Here is a 12,147-nt window from a genome sequence, read left to right on the forward strand (position 1 = left end):
CCCAGCTCCAAGTTCCAGCCCTCCTTCTTCATCAGAGTTCTGAAACCTGATCCTTGATGTCCTTATAGGTTCTAAGAAGATGTCTGTGGGCAGAAAGAGAAGATGTCATGCCCAGGGACTCCCAAGTAAGGTTTTGTTCAAGGTGCTCCATGCTCCCAAGTGAGCTTCAGCCTGGAATGATCAGAAGTTAGACCTCCAAATAGATTGTGTGGCTGGTGCATTTTGGGGAGGTATGGGGCGTGCTTTCACCTCTTAATAGTTATTGAGTCATTCTCAACTGCTCAAACCTTCTGTTAAGGTTTATGTTACATATACTGTTAAATGTGCTCACACTTCTATAGTGTTCTCAGATTTTGATACATGAGATAAAAAAGCAGCTTACTGCAATTTGAAGCAGAGATCTGTAGAGAGGCTGTTGATTTTATGAGCTGTAACATCATCCGTTTTTCCCTTTTCAAGAAAGCATGTAGGAAAGAAAATAAGGGAGTGTCACATTCTAGGAATAATGTATCACCCAGAGAGGTGGTCCATTCTACCCACACTCTTCTAGGCCTTCATGGAGCTCCTGCCACCTTGCTTTCTTCAGCGTCTGTTGGTTTGGATTTTGCCCTATTTCCTTCAGGCCAGTCATTCCTCTCTCTGCTAGACCAGCAACGTTGTTTTGTGGAAGGAGCTAGACTTCTGAGTCAGGCAGCCCTGGCTGCAAATCCTCTCTGAGCCAGGCACGGTCAAACCTTCAGCAAGTCCCTCAGCCCTGCTAAACCTCAGTGTCCTCATCTTTAAATTGGGAATAACTCCTCTCTCAGAGCATTAAAGTGCAAGGACTTATTGCATGTGCTCTGTACACAGACCTTCCAGGTGACTTTCAAGCACAGTCTCTAATCCCTTCACCTGTGATGTGGTGGGTGCTGTCCTTGTTGACTGGTTGAGGCTTAGAGTATGCAATGGCTAATGTAGTAGCGGTGTTCTGTGCCCCATCATCAGTTTGGGCCTTATCTTGACTTCTGTCTTATGGTTGCCAGCGTCATCACTTATTCCCTATGCCTGGGGAACCCAGCACAGTAAGGTTTGAGGGAAGGCAGTGCCTCCCCTCCCACCACAAAAGACAGAGTGGTATTGGCTGCTTGTTCTCCCTGACCCCAAGGCGGGGAGTAAGCACCGCCCTCAACTCAGCCAATTGGATGCTCCCATCTGGTACTTTGAGTCTGAGGGAAATGACACAAAGAAGCAGTGGACAGTTGAGAACTCATTCTGACAGCAACAGGTCAAGTTCCTCTTCAACTCAAGTCACTCAGACTTGGTTTCTATTGTTTGTCATCAAGAACTCTGAGTAGCAGCTATGTGTCCCCAAAGGTAGTCCTCTGGTATTTCTGAACATTTTCGTTTTCTGCCTACTGCTCCCATCCAAATCCTGGGAGTCATGTGTCTCTGCTTTGTGCCAGTCTCAATCTGTCAGTGTTGGCTAGAAATGCCAGGAGACACTCACCTGGCCCTGGAGAGGTTCCCGCAGACATTTCCCCTTTCCAAACCAGTGTTGTGACTGGATTGACCCTTGTGGTCCTTACGATTATAAGGCCCCTTTCAGTAACAAGCACTAGGAAATGTTGAAAAAATAAAGAGTTCTTTCTTTTTTTTTTTTTTTTTTAAATATTTTTTATTTATTTATTTGACAGAGAGAGATCACAAGTAGGCAGAGAGGCAGGCAGAGAGAGAGGAGGAAGCAGGCTCTCCACTGAGCAGAGAGCCTGATGCGGGGCTCGATCCCAGGACCCTGGGATCATGACCTGAGCCGAAGGCAGAGGCTTTAACCCACTGAGCCACCCAGGCGCCCCTAAAGAGTTATTTCTTATAAGACCTGGGAATTACCCAGCACACCTGGGTCCACATAGGAAAGTTGCAGATAGAGGGCATACATGGGCCTGGAGTTCTGTTTTATTGAGGTTGAGGGTGGGGAAACTAGGTTTTATAGGCATACTCTTTTTTGGTGAATTTAAAACAGAAAAGCAGGAATTTAAAGCTTAGGAAGATGAAAGACACATGGCCCAAATGGTCAGTTACCAAAGTCAATGGAGATCTCTGAAACAAAGGAGGTAGTCTGGATCTTTATCTAGCGTGGCTATCTGCAGCATCTTTTAGCCCAACCCTGGGGTCTGGAGGAGTTGCCATTTGTAGTGTACATCTGTTGTTTTTATCTGCCCTGAATACTCTTCTTAAGAGATGGTCCTTTCTCTCCTCTTCCACTGGTGGCTGGGGCTGCCAGTCACAAGACAAACTTTCTACGCCAAGGAGTGGGCTCCTGATCCAGCTGGTGGACAGGTAATGTGAAAATACTTTAAAAAAATGCATTGGAAGGCTATCAGACACTTGAAAAAATGTTCATCATCACTAGCCATCAGGGAAATTCAAATTAAAACCACATTGAGATACCACCTTACACCAGTTAGAATGGCCAAAATTAGCAAGACAGGAAACAACATGAGATGGAGAGGATGTGGAGAAAGGGGAACCCTCTTACACTGTTGGTGGGAATGCAAGTTAAGTACAGCCACTTTGGAAAACAGTGTGGAGACTCCTTAAGAAATTAAAAATAGAGCTTCCCTATGACCCTGAAATTGCACTGCTGGGTATTTACCCCAAAGATACAGATGTAGTGAAAAGAAGGGCCATCTGTACCCCAACGTTTATAGCAGCAATGGCCACAGTCGCCAAACTGTGGAAAGAACCAAGACGCCCTTCAACAGACAAATGGGTAAGGAAGATGTGGTCCATATATACTATAGAGTATTATGCCTCCATCGGAAAGGATGCATACCCAAGTTTTGTATCAACATGGATGGGACTGGAAGAGATTATGAGAGTGAAATAAGTCAAGCAGAGAGAGTCAATTATCATATGGTTTCACTTATTTGTGGAGCATAACAAATAACATGGAGGACATGGGGAGATGGAGAGGAGAAGGGAGTTGAGGGTAATTGGAAGCGGAGATGAACCATGAGGGACTATGGACTCTGAAAAACAATCTGAGGGTTTTGAAGGGGCGGGGGGTGGGAGGTTGGGGGAGCCAGTGATGGGTATTACAGAGGGCACATATTGCATGGAGCACTGGGTGTGGTGCATAAACAATGAATTGTGTTACACTGAAAATAAATAAATTAAAAAAATGCATTGGGAGAGAAGAGCCCTTTCTTTCCCCTTGGATGACCACCTATGAAGATCCAACCTTGGAGTTGCTTCTGACCTCCAAATGGATTCAGAACATTTTGTTGCCAGAACAAGGAAGGAGGCTGTATTAGTTTGCTAGGGCTGCCATAACAAATTACTACACAATCTGATGGCTTAAAACAGCAAAAATTTATTTTCTCACAGTACTCAAAGAAGTTCAAAATCAAGGTGTCACCCGGGTCAGTTCCTTCTAGTAGTTCTGAGGAAGAATCTCTTCCATGCCTCTCTACTGGCATTTGGAGGTAGCTGGCAATTGTTTGCATTCCTTGTCTTGTAGACGCATCACTTCCACCTGCCTCCATCCTCACATAGCAGTCTTCCTTCTGTGTGTGTCTCTGTCCAAACTTCCCTCTTCTCAGGATACCGTTATTGGATTAGGGTCCACCCTACTACAGTACAGACCTCATCTTAACTTGATTAAATCTGCTAAGACCCCATTTCCAAATAAGATCACATTCACAGGTTTGGGGGGGTGGAAATGAATTTTGGGGGGAACATTATTTAACTCAATACGGAAACTAAGTTAGCTAAGGGTCAAGAAGCGGAAAGAGAGAGAACCTTAATGACAATGAATTAACTCCTAAACTCAGTCGGGCTGGATGAAGTGAGTTTTACCCTGGACTTTCCAGATAGGTGAGCTAAAACATTTCATTTCTGAGTTTGGTTTCTAGCACCTGTAACCGAAAAGGCCCTGACTAATCTAGGCGTAAATCTAGAGTAAAAAGCCGGAATAAAGCCAGCTGGGATTTTAACAATGCAGTAAGAAAATTAAGAAAATGTGAGTCTTGTTTCTTTATTCCCTTCCTTCTACGCAATGCACCAGTCTCAAGACATAACATTACCTGCATCAAGCTGGTCTTCAGAGTCTTCCAGGGCCACCCTAATTCTCCAAGGAAAGGGAGTACCCTTCTACTTAGTTCTTCCTTTTGCATGATTGGGCCCAGATACCCAAGAAATTGGGATAAAAAATGAGCTGTGTTTGGGAGCTGATCATTGGAGGTATGGGGTCCCAGGTAGGGTTGGAGGTTGGATTCAACGGCATAACTTTGCTTATTCTTTGTATCTGGCATTCAGCACATTGCCCGATAGATGGTAGATGCAAAATGAATATTTATTGAGAGGGTGAGGGAAAGAGCATATACGTAGTGTTTTGGGGGGAAAATTAACCAAAGCATACGTGATATGACCCCAGCACTTGGGGCTCTCAGGGTAGATGGGCAGATAATATGCCCTTTCAGAAAGTAATTGTGTAACAACATAAGAAGACCCACAGTCCAAACATTTAGGACTCTAAGGAGGAAGGGTGGAGGTTTAAGAGAGGGAAAGATCCCTGGGGTTTGGGTGTGGCTGTTAAGAGAGGATTTGGGGAAGGGGAATAAGTTAGCTGGGTCTGGAAGGACAGGACTCTTCTGTTAAAGAAGAGCAGAGGGGAGTATGGAGAATGAATTTTGCCTCCTCCCAGGGAGATGTGTAGGCTGGACAGGCAGAGGTGGGGAGGGGTGTCTGGTTGGTGATGGGGAGGTAAGAGTGGAGAAGAAAAGTCTCCAGGAGGGCCAGGAGGTGTCTCTGGGAAGCCAAGATCCTGCTCTTGCAAACTCAAAAAGAACAGACAAGAGCCTTTAACTCTCCCATCCATCTAGACTCCATGTTGGGCCAAGATGTGAGGCCCCCAGCTCAGGCACCCAATAATGAGGTTTACGTGCACTATGGGTTTAACATTGCTGCGGTTTGGGGTTTGTTCCTTTAGAAGCTTCTAGTTGTATATGACAGAAATTTGGGTTTATTGGAGCGTTTCTCTTTTGCTTGTAATCCAAGCTAACAGCTGATGCTAGCGTTTACCATCCTTGATTTGTTCCTTACGCTCCATATACGCTGACTCCGTTGCTTCCCTCCTCAAGGCCGGGCATGGGAGAGAAACAGGAAAGGGGGTGATTCTTTGTGGACTTGCCAGATGATTCTTTGGCATTTTGGGATTCTTGCTTGTGGATTAGGGGGATGAATGGTGACCTCTCTCCTGGGTCTCTGCCTCCAGCTCCTACCCCCCAGCACTTTTCCTGCCAGGTTCCCTCGGGGATTTCTTTCTGGGTTAGACCTGGTTCTGGGTGTTAGGGAAGGTCTTCTGCTCTCCCATGGCCTCCTTATCCACAGCGGCCTGGATATTCCTGGCTGCCCGAAGGCCGGACTTGATGGCAGTGTCTATCCAGCCATGAGGCGTGCAGGTGTGCTCGCCTGCAAAGTGGATGCGGCCCTCGGGCTTGAAGAGCTCCTGTGAATAGTCAATGAATTGGTAGGGTGTGAACTCAGCAAAGGCGCCCAAGGTGAGGGGGTCCAGAGACCAGCGTTTGGCCGCAGAAGAGGGGCATATACGCCGCAGCTCATCCTTGGGTATCTGGTGCACAGCTGCCAGGTCCTCCAGGACCACATCCACTATCTGCTCATGTGTTAGGGAGGTGAAGAAGAGGGAGTCGTCATCTACGGTGTAGGAGGCCAGCAGGATGCTCTTGCCATTGGGGAAGCTGTGGCTGGGATAGTAGATGTAGCGCGAGGGCCGGTCGGTGACAGAGTACCCACCTCGGATGCCATCCCTCTCCCAGAAGGGCTCCTCACAGGTCAGGATCACCTTGGTGGCACTGGTGTAATGCACCAAGCGAAGTGCTTCCCTCTTATCTTGGGAGAGCGGTGGCTTAAAGGTGATGAGGCGTGTGGCCTTGGCTGAGGCCGTAAGGATGACAAAGTCCGCAGTGAGGTGGTTCAGTGCTGAACCAGGCTTGCCCACCCGGTAGGAAACTCGGACCTTGGACCCATCCCTCACTACCGTCTCCACGCTGGAGCCCAGGCGGATGGTTCCAGTCTTCAGGGTAGCACCGAGGGCTTTGGGGAGCTGGTCGAAGCCACCGGTGATCTCAGAAAAGCTGCAGGGGTGAGGGGGGGGGCAGATGGTGAGTGTAGGGGCCCTGGGCCTAGAAGGAAACTAGCTTCCTGAAGCCATGTTGGATACTTCATATATGTCTCCTTAACTAGTCTCTGGGAGAGAGGGATCATTGTTTAATTTTATACTTTGGGAAACTGATACCTGATGGAAAGGGACTTTCCCAGAATGGCATGCATAGCCTAGACCCATAGCCCATGGATTCAGCTACCATGCAGTCCTGGATCCCAGGAGGAGCCCCACAGACCTGGGTGTGGATTCTGGCTCCAGCTTTCACCCATTATGTGAACTTGAGTAAATTATAGAACTCCTCTGAGCCTCAGCATCCTCGCCAGTAAAATGGGTCTGAATAATAGTACCAATCTTCCAGGTGATTCAATGGGACAGTTTTTGGAAAGTGTCATTGTGACTGGCACATAGTGTCTATTCAGGAACCGTAGTTCTATTTCTTTGCTCTGAGGGTTAGAGGAAGGGCAGATTCCAGCCCTGGTCCCAGTTGGCCTTACTTGTTACTTTGGGAGAAGATGACGCTACTCCGCAGGGACTCTAGGAGGGACTTATAGTATCCAGAATCCTCATTCATCACAGTTCCGATCATCTTTACTGCTCCTTCGCTCAGTTCTCCTTCCTTCACCAAGTAAGCCTGTGGGGAGGTGGAAGGTTCAGATGGGGGGCCCAGCATGTAGGAAGGGGCTTCAGCAGGGGTCTAGGGCAGGTGAGGGGCAGCACTGGACTCCAGGAAGGTGAAGTCTTTGGTGGTGGAACGAAAAGGTTCTGGTCATCAGGAGACAGCCCCAAGGGGCTAGGCTGGGCACAGACCCCCTCCACCCCTCTCTTGGGATTTATGTGCATCATGTACCTTGGTGGAGTAAGAATCATAAAAGGACAGCAGTTCACTGCAGTTGAAATTTTCAAAATTTTCTTTGACCTGTGAAAGGAGAGAAAGGGGAAGCAGCTCAGATTGAAGCCATAGAACCAGTGGTAGGACTCTGGCATTCTCTGGATGTCCTTTTAAAGTGGGGGGGACACAGAGATGTGGGGGATGGAAAGACCAGGGAAAGGATGCTTCCAAGATCTCCTAAATGTTCTTTTTTCCTACCAAGTCTCCCCTTCATTGAAGGATGTTTGGAGACTAAAATTTAAGGGGGAGACATTCACTGTAATTCAAGAAGATTGATTCATTACCAAGGATTGGGTTACCTGGTGATTCCCTTTCCTTATATTGTCACCATCAAGCAGTGAGCCATTGGACCAAGAGGGATGGGGAAAAGACGGCATGGGGCACTAGGACAGAGTGGCAGCATTCTTAGGGGACATTAGAGGAGAAACCCATCACAAGAGTGATAGATGGGACCAGGTCACTGGGTCTGTCCACTAACTTGCCAGGTGATCTTGGGCCAGAATTTGTTCTTTCCCAACCCTAGTAGGAGTGAGGCAGAAGGTACCTTGGCAATGGACTGGTGGAAGAGCTTTGTAGGGCTTTTGCCCTCCTCTGTTGGGCTCAAGGAATAGCCCAGGATCTCTGGATGGTCCTGGACCTCCTTGCTACGATGGCGCCGTCCATTGATGAGGTACCAGGTGTTGCCATCATACTGTATGAACTTGTTCAGCTTCAGGCCAAGCTTCTTGATGTAGGTGTGAATCAGCCTGAAGCAGAAACAGGGATGACATGGTACCTCTACCAGTGACACTTCATTCCTGCTGTCCTCACTATAGAAGCCATTTCCAGGGAAACCAGTTCCTTCATGTGCCAAGGGAGCTCAGTCTGTTTCCTCAACTCTAACCCTGCTTCCTCCTGTTGTGGTATTCATTCTCTTCCTTCTGTTTTTGCCCCAAGGAAAATTGCAAGGACAGAGTTTACCTATTCCCCAAGGAATGCCCTGTAGGAAATCCCCAAGTGCAGGATTTTAAGTAGAGACCAAGGCCTTTGGTCTCAGACAGTATTTGAAATCCCATCTTCCATTTTTAAGGAAGTTGAGGCCAAATCTAGTTTGGGTTAATTCCTTCTGTTTTTGTTTTTGGTGGCATTTGGAGGCAAGTCTTGGGTTCAGTTTACACTTAAGGCAAAAAAGTAGTCCTGTCCCATGTAGTTAGGTACATGGGACACTAGGCAAAGGACCTATTTTGTCTTAGAAACTTCAGAACCAGGGGCTGGATTCTGTTCCAGGAGCCAGTTAGAGCGTAGGGGTCGAGCATATGTTTTTGGGCCAGTTGCCTCCTTGATTTTGAAGAGGAGCTCTGTCACTTTCTCCTAGGAGAACCTTGGGTGAGTCATTTAATACCTCTGAGCCTAGTTTCTTGATTTGTAACTGGGGAAGATAAGAGGATCAGATGAAATAATGCACCTGTGGCATTCAGCAGGGCACTTGGCACATAGAGGTGCTCGAAAAATGCAGCTGATGGGATTATTAATTATTATTAGTTTGTAGGTTAATGGGGTATAATTGCCAATGTAAGAAGCTGTCCATATTTGAAGTACCCAATTTGATGAATTAATGGTAACTATTATTATTAGTTTGGGACTTACCACTTTCTGGGCTCTGAGACTCAGTCTTCCCTGTCAAATGGGAGACCGGTGTTTGTCCCAACTTGTATGATTGAACCACAGGAGACAGCGGATCTGAGAAGCTCTGACATGGTGGCCCAGGGTCCCTCCCCTCCCCTCCATCACCTCCCCCCTTTCCACCACCTAATTCCTCTTTCTTACCTTTTGCCCATTCCTTCCCTGGGACTTACCTGTGGGACTCTGGGATTCGCATGGGCCCCAGTTCATGGTACCAGCCCTCCTCCTTGTTCCTGATTGTGCTAACTCGACCCCCGATGCGGTTGCTGGTTTCCAGGATGGTTACCTGGGGTCCAAAGAACATGCGGTTTTCCCCAGCATCATGCTTTCCCTTCCCCCACCTTGCACACCCATCTCCTCCTCGCCATAGGCTCTAGTCCGGAATTCCCAGCAGTGGGTTCCCTGAATGTGCAGGATAACCAGAAAGAGGCTGGCAAGGTCCTGAGTAATGTAAGTGGGGCAGAATGCTCTGTGGGGGTGGGGGACTGAGTGCCTCTTAAACTTTTCTTGTTAGTGTAACTCTTCTCCACTTTTGTTCCCATGAGAACATAAGTGAAGTTAGGGTCAAGTCTCGGGCGTTGTGAGGAACGTAACTAAGGGCTAAGAGACCCAGCCAGTTAGGAGCAGCCATCTAAGAATTGGCTGTATTTTCTTTTCTTTTCTTTTTTTTTTTTTTTCCCCACCCAAGAAAGCAAACCGGAGGCAAAGGATTGAAGCCCTCCAAGATCTGCTCACCTGGTGGCCAGCATCCTGTAGGGCCTTGGCCGCCACTAGGCCTGACATGCCAGCTCCCACTACTACCACGCGCTTGGGCAGCGGGGAGGCGTGGAGCCCCTTCTGCGCTGTGACGAGGATGGACTCATATTCGGGGTCCTGAAAGCACGTGAACAGGTCCTCCAAGAAGCCAAGGCAGCTGGAAGTAGCCATCAGGAGCCCCAGGATCAGGATTCCTGTGGTAGAGAAGGGAATTGAGGGCTGCCTTTCTGGGACTCAGGCTCTGTGTCCTGCCCTACCCAGGATGAGTTTGGCGGTGTGAATGAGGGGGGTGGTGAGGTCAGGCAGTATCTGTCAAATGTGTGGTTGTAAACATGTCTATTTCTGGTTGTGTCTATGTGGTGGCAATTGTGTTGTGTGGGGTACGGATGTATGGGTGAGCCGTGCTGGTGTTAGCTGTATGACAGTAGACGTGAATGCTGTGTTCATGTATGTGCATGTGATTGGGAACTCATGAGTGTGTACAGGGTCATCTCTGATTGTGAATATGCCCGCTTCTGCTGGTGAGTGTGTGTGTGAGCCTGTCTGTGATGTAAGTTGCAATAATTGTGAATTTGTGATTGTTGCCCTCTAAGACTGTGCATCATCTGTGATTTCGTGGAAGAAAGCGTGTCTGTGGAGTGGTGCGGGCCCCTGAGCAGATGTGTGGATGAATCTGTATGGGACAGTGAGGTGGGTGTGTGTGGACTGGGTCTGAAGAGTCTGAGTGACATGTGTGCATTTGCTGGAGTTTGAGAGGGAATGTGGTTGCTGGTGTTCTTGTGTGTGATTCTGTGAGTGTGTTTGAGTGTGAGGCTGGGTGGCAGAGCCAGAGGGTGTCTGTGTTCTTTGAGAATGTGTGCGTTTGTGAGAGGGTGGGTGTGTGGAAGCTGGAGTATGTGAGGCAAGCTTCTCTTTGGGGGGAATTGTGGCCAGTTTCTCAGTGGCATCACCAGTGCCCCATGGGATCTTGGCAGGCCCACTGCTCTTCTCCAGCCTCACGGTATTTTTTCAAATCACTCCAGCTTTCCTACTGTGCAGTCAAGACAGGAAACCATAGTTAATATGTAACGTGCAACAAGTCCAGAGTGACGTGGTTTTTGTCTCCACAATTAACCACTCTGGTGCACAGAGAATTCACCTGGGAGTCTGCAACAAGAGCCTGCGTGGTTTCCTGAGTGTCACTTGCTCTGAAGGGGAACAGCCAGGAGTTGTGATGCACTGTACCCCCTTGCACTAGCCCTAGGATTTTTGGGTGGGGGAGAACACCCTTAGTCCAGCCTTTGTCCATGCTGGACACAGGAGGCACACAGAAGGAAAGAGATCTTCAGGGGTCTCCCCTGGAAGAGGGGCAGGAGACCCAGCGGGCTCCAAATCCCAGGAGAGCCTTCTGCTGGGGTGACTCCTCGGAAAAGAAGAGAGGGTGACCACACACCATGGCAGAGATTCCCCAACCCTCACCCACTCTCCCCACCTTCCAGGCTTACCTCAACCTCCCAAATCTATTCTAACCTGACGAACTCTCCCATCTCCCTGTGCTACCACCATTCCTGTCTCAGGCCCCATTCTCCTTCTCCTTGAATGGGCCCAACCCCCAGACTCATCATCCAGACCTGTACCCATTCTCTTGACTCACTTTCAACACCTGGACCTATGTGCAACCCCTGATCTAGCCCTGTCCTGTCTCAGTCCATATGGCTCCATGCCCAGACTCCTGCTCTGGCCCATCTCCACTCCCTCCCTCCATCTAGTTCCTTGCCTTGTTTCAGCATCCAACATTCAACCCTCAGGTGCCTCACTCTCAGACTTTGAGGGGGCACCACACTTACCCCTCATCTTGGTCATGGCCGTGCAGCTCCTACTGAGTCTGGGGCAGCTCTCCCTCTCCTTATGAAGAGCTAGCTCCACTCCAGGAGTGGCTGGCCACGTCCCACCAGCCTGCCCCCAGGGCTGGGCCAAGCAGAGAAGCCCTGCCCTCATGGTGAAAAGACCAGGATGACTCAGTCCCATACCTGGCCTCATCTTCCTCCTGGACTATCTTCCTTCGGAGGGAAAACCCCTTCTCCCAGATCAGTCCCCAGCCCCTGGGTACCAGTGGGGAGGTGGGGTTGTGGGAGCCTTGGGCCATCCCAAACCTGCTGGAACAATCTTCCAGGAAATGAGTGGGGATTGAGGCTAATGTGTCTGGGCTTCTTTGGAAGGCCAGTGTCTGGGATCCTCGCCCAGGTCAGAGCACCTGACTGCTCCTACCAGAGAAATGTCTGGTCCTACTATTTTCTCACCGTGAGCCTTCTGTTCCACTGTACATCTGTCCAAGGTCGGGATTCTGGCCAGGAGCTCCCAGGGAGGACGATGCCCTTCCTGCCCTTCTCAGGGTCTCCCCCAGCAGGCTGGGCAGACATCTCTGGCTGAGGAGTGTTTCGTTTTTTCCCCTCTTCCTCTAGATTTTCTGGGGTTTCCATAGACACAGGCAAACTTCTCTGGCACTGGAATTCCTTCTCCTGGGGAGTCAGGCCAGCTGGCTGTGGCACCAAGACTAGCTCTTTGTTCTTTCTGTATACAGTGCGAGTGGAGACAGTCTGGCTGGTGAGAGAAGTGGACAGGAAACACGCACCAATCTAGCAGCATGGGGCTGGGGAGGAGGGCAGGTAGGAGCACTCAGTATCAGGGATACAGGATT

At 49.0% G+C, this 12,147-nt stretch overlaps 1 protein-coding gene across 2 annotated transcripts; it reads right to left on the reverse strand.

The window, feature by feature from the left end:
* Positions 1 to 4,311: 4,311 nt before the first annotated feature.
* Positions 4,312 to 11,825, reverse strand: LOC309842918 (L-amino-acid oxidase-like). Of its 2 annotated transcripts, none has more exons than XM_082687902.1 (7): positions 11,750 to 11,825; positions 9,450 to 9,664; positions 8,888 to 9,000; positions 7,597 to 7,798; positions 7,011 to 7,079; positions 6,658 to 6,794; positions 4,312 to 6,134 (listed from the first exon to the last, which is right to left on the reverse strand). In XM_082687902.1, exons 2-7 carry the CDS (start codon positions 9,639 to 9,641, stop codon positions 5,309 to 5,311), a joined length of 1,539 nt encoding a protein of 512 aa, XP_082544028.1. In that variant the 5' UTR covers positions 9,642 to 9,664; positions 11,750 to 11,825; the 3' UTR covers positions 4,312 to 5,308. The 2 variants fall into 2 exon arrangements, with proteins under 2 accessions (XP_082544028.1, XP_082544027.1); XM_082687901.1 differs by lacking the exon at positions 11,750 to 11,825 and adding an exon at positions 11,297 to 11,367.
* Positions 11,826 to 12,147: the final 322 nt, after the last annotated feature.

The sequence above is a fragment of the Mustela nivalis genome, assembly GCF_964662115.1.
Source record: "Mustela nivalis genome assembly, chromosome: 10".
Lineage (NCBI taxonomy): Eukaryota > Metazoa > Chordata > Mammalia > Carnivora > Mustelidae > Mustela > Mustela nivalis.

Bases quoted from the DNA above. Each gene is read 5' to 3' on its own strand.
- LOC309842918 (XM_082687901.1), bottom strand. The intron at 7,080-7,596 runs GTACCTTCTGCC...CTCCTTTCACAG, and splicing joins TCCACCAGTCCATTGCCAAG to GTCAAAGAAAATTTTGAAAA. The intron at 6,135-6,657 runs GTAAGGCCAACT...TCACCCCTGCAG, and splicing joins ATCTTCTCCCAAAGTAACAA to CTTTTCTGAGATCACCGGTG.